Source organism: Elephas maximus, chromosome 17, assembly GCF_024166365.1.
Source record: "Elephas maximus indicus isolate mEleMax1 chromosome 17, mEleMax1 primary haplotype, whole genome shotgun sequence".
Classification (NCBI taxonomy): domain Eukaryota; kingdom Metazoa; phylum Chordata; class Mammalia; order Proboscidea; family Elephantidae; genus Elephas; species Elephas maximus.
The window spans coordinates 83303916-83317753 of record NC_064835.1 but is presented as its reverse complement, the minus strand read 5'-3'; the positions used below and the strand labels follow the sequence as shown (position 1 = coordinate 83317753).

Sequence of the window (13838 nt, the reverse complement as noted above, 5' to 3'; positions counted from 1 at the left end):
CTGCACTATCCTCACAATCGTTGTTGTGCTTGAGACCACGGTTGTAGCCACTGAGTCAATCCATCTCATTGAGGATCTTCCTGTTTCTCTGAGCCTGTATTTTACCAAGCATGATGTTCTCCAGGGAATGGTCCCTCCTGATAACACGCCTAAAATTAATATTAATATCATTTATATTTACATCTCCTATGTTTACCCGGGAACACTGGTGGTGTAGTGGTTAAGTGCTATGGCTGCTAACCAAAAGGTTGGCAGTTCAAATACACCATGCGCTCCTTGGAAACTCTATAGGGCAGTTCTACCCTGTTCTGTAGGGTCGCTATGAGTCAGAATTGACTCTATGGCAATGTGCTTTTTTTTTTTTTTATGTTTATCTGGAAATCATGGTAGCATAGTGGTTAAGTGCTACAGCTGCTAAGCAAAAGATTGGCAGTTCGAATCCACCAGGTGTTCCTTGGAAACTCTGTGGGGCAGTTCTACTCTGTCCTGTAGCGTCACTATGAGTCAGAATCGACTTGACGTCAATGGGTCAATGGTTTCTATTTATCCATTAAGGAATGACCTGCCGTATTGAAAAATATACAAAGCATATAGTCATTTAAGATTTCTTAATGACTTTAGGTATTGTTGTAATTTTCAATTATTACACTGATACATTCAGATTCTAGTTAATGGTGATCCTAAGGTGTCTATCGCCACAGGCCATTGCACTTTTCAAGTGTTTTTTTTTTTTTGTATTTTTTTTTTTTTTTACCTCCTTGCTCAAGATTAGGCACGCTATTAAAAATAAAACCAAACCCGTTATCTAGTTGATTCCAACTCATGACAATCCCATGTGTCACATAAGAGTGGCTGGTGGATTAGAACTGCCAACCTTTTGGTTAGCAGCCTCAGTTCTTAACCACTGCACCATCAGGACTCCTCTGATTAGAGGGAAAACAATGGTGAGATTGAATATTTTCTTGTGTTTTTGAGTTGTCATCATTACCTTCCAGGCATTAATTCTGGATAGTTGAAAGCACTGTCCCCAGCTGGCCTCAGGAAGGGGTCCCATTGTCAACCTAGGTGCTCCCCAGAGCAGGAGGAAACTCACTGAAGCCCACCCTTAAAACATATCTACCAGAAAGGAAAGACAGGATGTGATAAACATGGTACCTGCCTTTGAGTATCCTTTTTCCCCTTGCCGTTGAATTGATTCCCACTCGTGGGCAGCCCCACGTGTTACAGAGTACCACTGAGCTCCAGGGGGGTTTCTGGGATGTAATCTTTATAGAAGCGAACCCCCAGCCCTTTCTTACATGGTGCTGCGGGTAGGGTTCAAACTACCAACTTTCAGGTTAGCAGCCATTCACAAACCACTTATACCACCCAGGCACTTTTTGAGGATTTGCACATATGGATTCATCTCTCAAGCTTAATTTTGCTGGTAATGACCAAAGCTTGCTGCTAAATTCTTATTCTCTTACAGGACCTCTGAAGGCAAATGGCTTGCTTCAAGGATATTGCGCATAGAGGATATTAATGAAAATAATCTAAATTTTCCCTACAATTGCACAGTGGCCAGCAAGGGAGGCACAGACGTCAGAGTCTTCATCTTGGTGAGAAAAAGTATGAGAAACAGTTTCAGGTTTGGAAGTCTGTGGAAACTTGGAATGTTAGTGATGAGAGACACCTCAAATGTCATCACTTCCTCGTTTTATACACCAGGAAACAAACTCCCGAGCGGGGACATGATTCTCTCTGTGTCACAGTCATTCGATGGCAGGCGGGTGCTCAGCCCTTGCTGGAATCCTCCTGGGCCACAATTCCGAGTAGAGAATGAAAAAGAACAAAATTTCTTCTCTTGCTCTTAGAGTAGTAGTCCAATCTCAATGTAGAATCCAGGGGCCCAGAGCAGGGAAGCAGAAGTTGCTCAGGGAACAGACTCCGGTGGGTGAGGGCCTTGGGGGAAGCTATCAGAGCAGCCTTGTCACACCCACAATGCATATCCAGAGCTGCTTGGCTAGGATGAGGTCAGTGAGTACTGGGTGTAATGCTGCCTCCAGCCCGTCTTAGCAGGCACTGGGCTCAGGGGGCCCTTGGATGTGGTTATTCACTCAACACACATTAATAAGGCCTCCCTTCCTTGGACCAGCCCCTGGACTTAGCGTGTCTTAAAGTTTTCAGTGCCAACCTAATGGAGTGTTCCAGAGTCCTCCATCCCATCTTCTACCCATATAGTACAGCCCAGAGCCATTGGCCTAGTAGCTGCTCAGAATGGCTATGACTGGGGCCAGAAAGCTACATTTTCCAGTTGTCACTGCTCATTCACTCACTACTTATTCCCAGGCTGGACTGTCAATTTCCCAGATATATGGTAGGGAAAGGCTAGTCTGACAGAAAAAGAGAGAGAGAGATGCATCTTCCCAGATATATGGTAGGGAAAGGCTAGGCCTAGAGAGAAGAGAGAAGGGGAGGGGGAGGGGTGGGGGGAGGAAGAGCCAGAGAGAGATGCATCTTTTTTGGCTCTGGTGAAAAACAAGGAGTAGGACAGAGAGAACCTAAAGATCAGAAGCTGTTCCCTGGGTAGGTTTTCTTAGCCACCATTTGTAACTCACCTAGTACACCTCTTTAAAAACTATTGCTCTACCATGAGAAATAATACTAATAGCTAACATCCGTTTTATGTGTTTTATATGTATGCCAAGCTCTGTGCTAAGCTCTTTCTGTTGTCTTGCTCAGTCTTTACAACCAGTTTTTGTAGGTGTAGCGACTCACTCAAGGTCACACAGCAAGTAAAGGTATTGATAAAACTCAGGCCTGTCTAACTCTAGAAGGTTCTTACCTTCTACAGGAATTATCACAGATGTCCCCCAGCCTCTTGTGAATGTACACGCCTTGGCCCATGCGCTTATGTGGGAGAGGCATTCAAATCTGTTATCCTTGTTTGATCCGTTGCCTTGCCTGGATCAATGGCTTGCCATCAGCCACCCCTGCCCTCTTTGATCAGTGCAGGACTGTGCTGTCCCTCCATAGAAGTTTCTGCCCTGATTCTTTCCCTATGCTGTATTCACAAATGTAGGTTGGGGAATAGGGTCTTCTAACCCACCATTAAGGAGCCTTGGTGGTGCAGTGGTTAAGCACTTGGCTGCTAACTGAAAGGTCAGTAGTTCAAACCTACCAGCTGCTGTGTGGGAGAAAGATGTGACAGTCTGCTTCTGTAAAGATTACAACCTTGGAAACCCTGTGGGGCACTTCTACTCTGTCCTACCATGTCATTATGAGTTGGAATCAACTCAACTGCAATGGGTAACCCACCATTATCCCATGGAGGAGTGTATATGTGTGTCCATGTGCATGTGTGGGAATCATGAATGTGTAGACTTTTCAAGGATGCAAAAGTCTCATGGCCTGGCTTTATTTAGAGTTCACTTATTAAGGAGCCCTGGTGGTTAAAGGAGTGCAGTGGTTAAAGCAGTCGGCTGCTAACCGAAAGGATGGCAGTTCAAAACCACCAGCTGCTCTGCAGGAGAAAGATGTGGCAGTTTACTTCTGCACAGATTTACAGCCTTGGAAATCTTATGGGGTCGCTATGAGTCAAAATCGACTCCACAGCAATGAGTTTGGTTTTTTTATTAAGCAACCTAATTGTTTTACTGGAAAGGTCATCCCTAAAAATGGTATAAGATAAGCACAGCTTTAAACTTGTTTGTCCTCTTTGACCTAGAAATCTTCCTTTAGAATCTATTCTGAGAAACTCATCAGGAACATGGGTGACAGTTTATACATAAAGTGTTTCATTGCAGCATTATGTATATTCATGAACACTGCAATCAATCTAAATAGAGGGGTATTATGAATTATAATTTTAATAACCTAGTAAAATGTTCATAATACAATGCCAAACAATAAAAAGTAATTACCAGCAATTACTCTCAGTAAAATAAAAATTTTCAAGAGAAAAAAAAGAGAGGAAATATACTATCATGTTAGTGGTGGCCCTCTCCAGATTGTGGGATGGTTGTTAAAAATTGTTTTATTCTTTAAAACCAAGCCAAACCGAACTCATTGCCATCGAGTTGATTCCAACTCATGACACAGTAGAACAGTCCCATTAGGTTTCCAAGGCTGTAATCTTTATGGAAGCAGACTACCACATTTTTCTCCCGCGGAGTGGCTGATGGGTTTGAACCAATGGCTTTCAGTTAGCAACGGAGCACTTAACCACTGCACCATCAAGGCTCCTTGCACGTAGGGATAGAATGCACTAAAATGTTTTCAGTTCAGGGTTCTGAATACCCTTGTGCACATTTTCATTCTTTAAAAATTTGAGTAGAAAGATCATTACTGAAGACTATAGGTAGAAATGTGGACTACCTCAATGGAATGTGTCAGCTCTTGAGTGTTGTTGTCATTTGGTGCTGTCAAGTTGGTCCCAACCCATAGCGACCCTATGTACAAAAGAACGAAACACTGCCCGGTCCTGCACCATCCTCACAATCGTTGTTATGCTTGAACCCATTGTTGCAACCACTGTGTCAATCCATCCTCTTGAGGATCTTCCTCTTTTTTGTTGACCCTCTACTTTACCAAGCATGATGTCCTTCTCCAGGAACTGGTCCATTCTGATAATATAGCCAAAGTACATGCCATGAAATCTTGCCATCCTTGCTCCTAAGAAGCACTCTGGCAGTAGACCACTGGGTTTGTATTAAAGATAACAACTGAAACGTGGCAGTGAAAGTCACTGGTAACATTTTTTTTTGTGATTAATTATTTTCATTTTCTTTGTCTTTTCTTGCAGATAATGTTGATATCCCAGGCCACATTTTCACTAGAGGAATGATAATAGCTGTTTTGATCTTGGTGGCAGTTGTGTGCATTGTGATTGTGTGTGCCAATTATAGAGTTGACTTGGCTTTATTTTATAGACATTTAATTGGAAGAGATGAGACATTAACAGGTAATAGATATCATAATGTTGGGATTTCTTATCTCATGCATTCATAAAGAAACCAAATAAAGAAATATTGGTCTTCATCTTATTTGATTATATTGTTGACTTAATGTTTGAGAGAGGTTTTCCATGGAACAAATTGCTCTACATGTATCGTCTATTATGACCGTTGCTTGTGCCATCTTTTCTAGCACTTGTGTGCTGCCAAAGATTGTTCTCTAATTGTTTTGTGTATGTATGCTGTGTCTTCCTAAATAGCCTGCAGGATGCTCGAGCCCAGGAACTGCATATCTGAGTACCCTAGTACGCGCACCCTCTGGGTACACCATGTGGTGCATACATTCAGTAAAGGTCTTTTAGATTGAATTCAATTGTATTATGATTTATTATTTTAACCTGGTAAAGGAGGCTACATGATATGCCTGCAGGAACCCTGAACTAGAAGGCAAAAGATCCTAGTCTAGTCTCCTAGATCTGCTACTTTTTATCTACTATTACTATTTCTGTTGATGCCTTTGAATTAATGGTGTTGGTGAAGAATACTGAATATACCATGGACTGCCAGAAGAACGAACAAGTCTGTCGTGGAAGAAGTACAGCCAGAGTGCTTCTTGGAACCAAGGATGGCCAGACTTCATCTCACATACTTTGGACAATATTGTGAGGAGGGACCAGTCCCTGGAGAAGAACTTGGTAAAGTAGAGGGTCAGCTAAGGAGAGGAAGACCATCAATGAGATGGATTGACACAGTGGCCACAACAATGAGCTTAAACTTAGCAACGATTGTGAGAATGACGCAGAACTGGGCAGTGTTTCGTTCTGTTGTACATAGGGTTGCTGTAAGTCAGAACCTACTTGACGGCACCTAACAACTATTTCTATTTAGTGATTCTGTGCCTCAGTTTTCCTATTTTTAAAGGTGACTAGAAGTCCCAAAGGTCCTTTAAGATAATTACTGCATAATAAAAAGCAATGTAATCCATTGCACTTACTCTAATTTTTATATAAAGAAAACTCTCAAAATCTAATAAGTTTTACAGTAGAAAGTCTCCCTCCTATCCTTGCCCCACGTCTTCATTTCCCACTCCCCAATAAATACTCCCCAATAGGTATTCTATCCAGGCTACTATGAGTATAGATTCTTATTCCACCCCTTCTTTAAAAAAAGAAAACCAATCTTGACCTATTGTGCACACAATTCTGAGCCTTCATTTACTATACCTTGGATACCTTTTCATAGTAGTTTATGAAGAAGCTCCTCGTTTTTTAAGGTCACACAATTAGAATGTATCATTGTTTATTTAGTCCACTTTGATGGACATTTGGGCTGTTTCTAATCTTTTGTTATTATAGAAATGCTGCAATGGATAACTTTGTGCATTGATTTTTTTCACGTGTGTGAAGTATTTCTGGAGGAAAAATTCTACAAACTGGAATTTTTGGAAATACAAAGGGCAGACGGGCTTGTTATCAGGAAAGATATTACCAATTTGGTCTCTCCAGGGGTTGCACTAATCTATGCTACCACTTCCAGTGGATCTAAAACTAAACCAAACCCATTGCCATCAAGTTGATTCTGACTCGTAGCAACCCTATAGGACAGAGTAGAACTGCTCCATAGGGTTTCCAAGGAGTGGCTGGTGGGTTCGAACTGCTGACCTCTTGGTTAGCAGCCAAGCTCTTAACCACAGTGCCGCCAGGGCTTGCCCACAAAATGTCTTATCAAACTTGTGGATTTTTGATAGTCTGATGGGTGAAAAATTGTATTTCAGTGTAGTTTTAATTTGCATTTCATTTACTATACAAGTACATGAGAAACTATTTAAGATCCATTTGTATTTCCTTTCTCAAAGTGCCAATTCATATCCTTTGACCATTTTTCTATTGGGTTGTTGGACTTCTGTGTTTGTTTGTTTGTTTCCAGGAGCTATTTACATTTTAGGAAGGTTATTATCCTATTTTCTATAATATGAAATGCAAATATATTTGTTTTTCTTTTAGTTTGCTAATTTTGGTGTGCTATGCAGAAGTTGTGTATGTGTGTGTTTTAATGTAGTTAAATTCATCTTTTCTTTCATGGCTTCTAAATTTGGGTCCTAAGTAGAAAGGCCCTCTCAATCTCAATTTATAAAGGGATTCTCATTTTTTCCTTGTGGGATTTTTATAGATTCATTTTTCACATTTACAAAGATGCCGCAATATACAGGGAGCTCTGTATTTGATATTTTCCAAATAAGTTTTTTTGCTTACCTTAACCAAGTGCCATCAAATCCATTCCAACTCATGGAGACCCATGTGTTTCAGAGTAGGACTGTGTTCTATAGGTTCTGATTCAAAACGTTGAACCAGAATGCTGTAGGTTGAATTAAAGGATGTTTTGCCAGAAACAGGAGATACTGTTTGATGAACCTGGATGCTGTTGAGGATGCTGGGCTAGCCCTGACGCAGAGGGGCTTAGCACATCTGCTGTTGAACATAAATGATGGGTGGTCCACGAAGAACATGAACCTAGAGTGGTCTCATCCCATTAGATTTTAATATAGGATGTAATTATATCTAGCCTTCAGCTCAGTAGCAAATTCATTAACCCCAATAATATATTCAAGCCTTAGTCTAACTCTTCTACCACCCAAATGATTGCCATGGGATAAAATGGACCCTTTCCCTATCACCTCCCCTTCTTCTACCAATGCCAATTAACAGCAACTGTATTATTTAAGACCTGACTCAAAATTTTCTTCTTTCAGACAGCAAATCCGTGGGATCACTTGTTGTTCTCTGACCAGGTTTTTTGTTTGTTTGTTTGTTAAGCTTTGTTTTGTTTTTTGCATCATACTATTTTGCTTCTGCTAATGTATTTTTTGTAACCTTTCTCAAGTTGTTGCATGTGTCTGCTTTTATCTTCTCAAATAGATTAGATAAAGCTGGAAGACAGAAATGTTTAATTTTTTAGTTACCCAGTTAGAAGAATAATCTTTCTTGTTTAGGTAACATATTCCTCCTGAATTTGTCCCTTAAGTCACTTGACTACTGCTCCATTATCATGAATTAGATAGAAGAGACGTTATCATTAGTGAGAACCTTTTAATGGACTAGAAATTTCCCTATTGGCATCTAACATCATGTAATATTTTCAAACAGCATATTGTTTTAATAGTTTCTAGTGTTTCTTCCCACTCTCCCATGGAAACTCTCAGCTTTTCTGTCTTTAGTTTCCAACGGGTCATTTTGAGGATAAAAATGGGAATGGTGTTTGAGTTAAATGACACACGTAAGCCAAGGCGAGATCTGCTTTCCAATCCTGGAATAAGGGCTATTTGGGTTCCTTGGCCTTCTATTACCTTTAAAGTTCCTTTACTGGCCTGATCTATCTCGTGTATTTCTTGCTAGCCCTCTATAATGTCAAACCTTTAAAAATGTTTGATAAATGGTTGCTCGATTAGCATATGAGGTTTCAAGATGCTACGTTTGGGTTCTTGTTTTCGATGATTCTATTCTCCTTGATCACTTATATTTATACACTAATTAAAAGAGTAAAACTTATCTCCTAGATGGAAAAACGTACGATGCTTTTGTGTCTTACCTAAAAGAATGTCGACCAGAAAACTTCGAGGAGCACACCTTTGCTGTGGAGATTCTGCCCAGGGTGTTGGAGAAACATTTTGGGTACAAATTATGCATATTTGAAAGGGATGTAATGCCTGGAGGAGGTAAGAAAGAGAATTCCAGACAGAGCTAAAGGCAATTTTGTCTTTTTAAAAGATTAGTAGGTCATCCTTGCAGATGGCTACGTCTGTTTCTTAAAAACAAACAAATGAACAAAGTCTTCTAAACCAGAAATGCCACCTGAATCAATATAATCAATTGTGAGAAAAGCTACCGACTGTATTTCCATGCTTCTGATCATCTCTTCTTTTGGACCTTGTTCATTCATTCTATTTTACAGTTCTCTGAAAATCTGGGAAAACGAAGCGAGCATTCTGTTTTCTGTATCAGGTCTACATTGGCATTATCAAGAGGCATTTATCGAGAAATGCCCCTCGATTACTGAGAATACCTCTCTGGACAATATTTTGTAGATCAGAACCAGTGCCTAACTTAATATGTGATCTTTGGGCACAGGTTAATTCTTTCCAGAAAATGGTTGTTCTTTATTACATTGACACTATTGAGAAAATTAACCAAAAAACCAAACCTGTTGCCGTCAAGTCGATTTCTCACAGCGACCCTACAGGACAGAGTAGAACTGCCCCATAGAGTTTCCAAGGAGTGCTTGGTGGATTCGAACTGCTGACCTTTTGCTTAGCAACTGTAGTGCTTAACCACTACACCACCAGGGTTTCCACTGAGAAAATTAAAGCAGAAACTAGGAGAGTTGGATAAATATGAGGAAAATGGTGATTCGTGTCAGATTTTAGTTATAAATTCAATGTTTTTTTTTTATCAATGTATGAACAGTAATGACCGTAGCACTTATGTTGAAGCAAATTACTGTTAGAATCAAAAAAATTTAGTAATCTTTCCATATTTTTTCTGAAGTTTCCCAGAGCAAGCACTTGAAACCTGGTGTCGAATTATTTTGGATGCTGGTGTTGTTAAAAATAAAAATGTCTTCATTGTTACCACCATTCATTTATTCATCCAACATCCATCCATGTATGAAACTCTGAGCTGGGCATTGAAAACATAGCAGCAAATCTTCCCTCCTATATTACAAACTAGAAAGGGACAATATTGCAAATTAGGGAGGTAAAAATACTACTATAATAAAAAACTTTTCAAAAAAACATAAGCTGAATTGTTGGATGCATGTAGCACTAATATTTTTGTGTGTCAGTTCTGTAAGAATGCCTTTCAGGGTGACTAAGTGAATAAATGTAAGTAAAGTGCATTTCTGCTTGGTCTCACATTAATTTTATTACATTTCATTTGTTCCTACTTGTCATTTGGAAGATAGATTTCTTAAGTAAAGATAAAGCATGTTTAGTTATATATTCAGGTGTGATTATTTGTGATTTAAAATCTCTATTATTTGAGAAGGGAGCCCTGGTGGCACAGTGGTTAAGATCTCAGTTGCTAACCAAAAGGCTGGCAGTTCAAATCTACCAGCCGCTCCTTGGAAACCCTATGGGGCAGTTCTACTCTGTCCTGTAGGGCCTCTAGGAGTTGAAATCAACTTGACGACGGCAATGGGTTTGGGGTTTTTTTTTCGAGACGTGTCAGAGGTCTAGAACAGGGGTTGGCCAACTACCACCCACAGGCTACCTCTGGTCTGCCACCTTCTCTGGCACCCAGCCACACGTACTTGTCTGCACCTGCTTTCAGGCTAAAAAGGCAGAGTTGATTGAATAGTGTGACAAAGATGCTGTGGACTGCAAAGCCTAAAATATTTGTTCTCTGGCCCTTTATAGGAAAAGCTTACCGACCCCTGCTCTACAATAATGGCAATTTTTCTCTTTAATTTTGGGTCTTTACATTCTGATTTAAGGGTATGCCCTCCATGCACGCAGAGAGGCAGGATAGCATAGTGGCTAAGAACATGTGTTCTGGAACCAAACTGCCTGGGTTCAGATGGCGTTTCTGTCAACCTAATAGCTGTGTGACTCTGAGCAAGTTACTTAATCACTCTGTGCTTTGGCTTCTTCACCTGTAAAATGGTGATGACAACAATGTCTTCTTCATGGGTTTGTTATAGCGATTAATGAGTTAATGTATTTAGAAGACGGTGTGGCACAGAGCAAACGCTAAATAAGGGTTCATTGTTACTATCTAGATGATTGTTTTTACAAGGCTTATCAAATTGAAAATAAATAATTTGTCTTAAAGAGAAACTTAGTAAAGTTGACTTAAATAGTATAAAAGACTGCACAAAATGATTTTCATTTAATACGCACATTTCAGTTCTCTTCAATTAATATATCACATCTTCGCATTTCAGCTGTTGTTGATGAAGTCCATTCACTGATAGAAAAGAGCCGAAGGCTCATCATTGTCCTAAGTAAAAGTTATATGTCTAATGAAGTCAGGTATGAACTGGAAAGTGGACTCCATGAAGCACTGGTGGAAAGAAAAATTAAAATAATCTTAATTGAATTTACACCTGTTACTGACTTCATGTCCTTGCCCCAGTCACTAGAGCTTTTGAAATCTCATCGAGTTCTGAAGTGGAAGGCTGATAAGTCTCTTTCATATAACTCGAGGTTCTGGAAAAATCTTCGTTATTTGATGCCTGCAAAAACGATCAAGCCAGGCAGGGATGAATCAGAAGTCTTGCCTGCTCTCTCACAGACTTGACCTTCGGAAACGCCGACTATCAGAAAGAACTCTAGATACTTGGGGGTGGAGTGTGTGAACTTGTGGATAACAAAGGACTTTAATCAAATTATTGAACTGTACTCTATGAAAATCCTACTCACAATCTGAAGATAAAACCTGTCATAAGGATGTCAGGGGTCAGAATAAACACTGAGCTGTGGTCCCCTGCTTCCGGAGGACCTGGAGTTCGAAAGAAACAGAGCTTCTCTGTTTGCCATCTATCATAACTGGATGCAGCTACTTGCACTTGACCCTGTATTTAGCAACTATGAGGCTGGGCACTGCGTGGAACGGCGGTGGATGCCTCACAAGACGGTCACAGCTGTAAGTTTTCGATGCTGACAATCTCATTTGAACTGAAGGACTTCAGGTGCACGAAGAGGCATTTTGTGTGAACCGTAGTGGGTGACAGTAACTGGAATGCTTCCTTCCCTGAGTCCTGGTGGAACAGTGGTTAAGAGCCACAGCAAGCTACAGCTGCTAACCAAAAGGTCAGCAGTTTGAATCCACCGGTTCTTTGTAAACCCTATGGGGCAGTTCTACTGTGTCCTATAGGGTTGCTATGAGTCAGAATTGACTCCATGGCAGGGGGTTTCTGCACACCTTGGACTATGCGTGGAAGGACAGAACAGGGTAGGGGGGTGGCCCGTGAGCCTACCTGTCTAAGTAGGTTCTTGGCCTCAGGATGTGTGTAACGGACCCCGGGCACAGTTGCAGGCCCCTGGTCCTTGGACTCCACTAAAGCACAATGAAGAGCTTCTTTAATGAGGCCTATTATGGAAGCTTCTTAGAGGGAACCCAAGATGCTTTTACATCTTTCATGAAGGACAGAAATCTTAATTCAGAAGATAATGCCCCAGATCTTTCCGTTACAACAGTCTCAAACATATGTTGATTTTATGCAAATATTTATATCCAGGATTGGCAACAAGATCATATTAGCCACTAAACAGAAAAAAATTACATATTTAATATGTGCTAGATTGGAGGCAGCAAGGCATGGTGGTTGGAAGGATGGGCTGTGCAGCCGAAACACCTAAGCTCCGGCTCTGGCCTTGTGACTAACTCCTGTAACCTTGGAAACGTTACCTAGCCTCTCTGTGATGCAGTTTCCTCCTCTGTAAAGCGGGAGCTTATAATAATCGTACCCACCTCACAGGGTGACTAAATGAAAAAACGTGATAAAGTCCTTAGAAGAGTTCTCGGCATAGAGCTAATGCTCCGTAAGTGTTGCTGTTGTTGCTGTCACTTAGATAAGTTATTCAGCAGGGGGCTAAAATGGAAACCAGAGAGCGGGAAAGGGAAGGAGATCGGGAGAGTAAGGTCGTCCTGTAGGTTTCTCTCTCTGTAGGAGAAGCATAGAAAGAAACCTACAGGAGAAGCCGATCAGTAGGGTGGAAGATGTTTCTCCCTTGGATATCTGCCTCTTTGGACACTGGAAGAGTCCCTGAGGTTATGTCTGCCTCACTTCCGCGGCCCCAGCATCGTGGGCCTCCTGGATGGTCTCAGCAGTTGTGGCTGCCCGTGGAAATCACTGAGTCACTGACCAGTGTCAGCCTTAAAGCAAAAGAAAGAGTTGTGTTAAGTATGTAACCATCAGTTTGGAAGGCTGGGTAAAACACATGGGTGCAATATGAATGTTCAAAAGGAGTTTAAACAGAACCCGTTTAAAACAGCTGTAGTAGATGTTGCTGACAATCAAAGAAGGGTGAGAGTTCCGTTAGATGTCCAGTGTGATAAAGTGATTGAACTGTTACAGGGCTCTGGATTTTTGAAAGGGGGCTAGTTGGTTGGCTAAACAAGTACAAGACAATTCTATTAATAACTCTCATGTTTATATGTTAAAATATATTAGTGAAAATAGGGAATTGAGAGAAATTGTATTGTAATAACGGTAGTCTCTAATACATAGGATGGTTTTGCTTTTCTCTTGTCATGTATGTTTTAAAATAAATTAAATGAACCATTTTTTGAACTTCACTTTTGAAAAGAAAACAATTCTATTTTTGAAATGTCTGGTGTCTTTTCACTGACTTTAAGATTCCAATACCTCATTCTCACCATATATTTTCACATGTTTTAATAAGATATAGGGTATTCACAGTGAACTCCCACCTCTATGTTTTTTTTTTAAGTTCAAATTATTTGTACCTTCCATCCAGAAACAAAGGGAGAATTATCTTTTCTCTTTTATAAGATCTTCCAATACCCAGCACAAGGGCTTACATATAGTAAGTCTTCACATGTCGGTGAGTTAATGTACGTATTTTTAAGCTTAGGTACAAACATCCCTGACTAGGACCAATGTATTTTTAGATATCTGAACATCCATTGGAAACCCTGGTGGCGTAGTGGTTAAGTGCTACAGCTGCTAACTAAAGGGTTGGCAGTTCAAATCCGCCAGGCGCTCCTTGGAAACTCCATGGGGCAGTTCTACTCTGTCCTGTAGGGTCGCTATGAGTTGGAATCGACTCGATGGCACTGGGTTTGGGTTTTTTGGTTTGAACATCCATTATCTTCTATTACATCAGATGTCCTCAAAATCTGGAATCTATTGCAGAGAACCAGTGAATAATCAGATCTCTAA

At 40.5% G+C, this 13838-nt stretch overlaps 1 protein-coding gene across 5 annotated transcripts in view; it reads left to right on the top strand.

The window, feature by feature from the left end:
• Positions 1–13209, top strand: part of IL18R1 (interleukin 18 receptor 1) — a 59301-nt gene extending 46092 nt beyond the window's left edge. For all 5 annotated transcript variants that reach the window (XM_049856400.1, XM_049856401.1, XM_049856403.1 and 2 more), the window contains 4 exons: positions 1469–1608; positions 4784–4942; positions 8488–8646; positions 10875–13209. In XM_049856400.1, the coding sequence (XP_049712357.1) occupies positions 1469–1608; positions 4784–4942; positions 8488–8646; positions 10875–11230 (814 nt within the window). In that variant the 3' untranslated portion in view covers positions 11231–13209. The remainder of the gene's footprint in view (positions 1–1468; positions 1609–4783; positions 4943–8487; positions 8647–10874) is intronic.
• Positions 13210–13838: the final 629 nt, after the last annotated feature.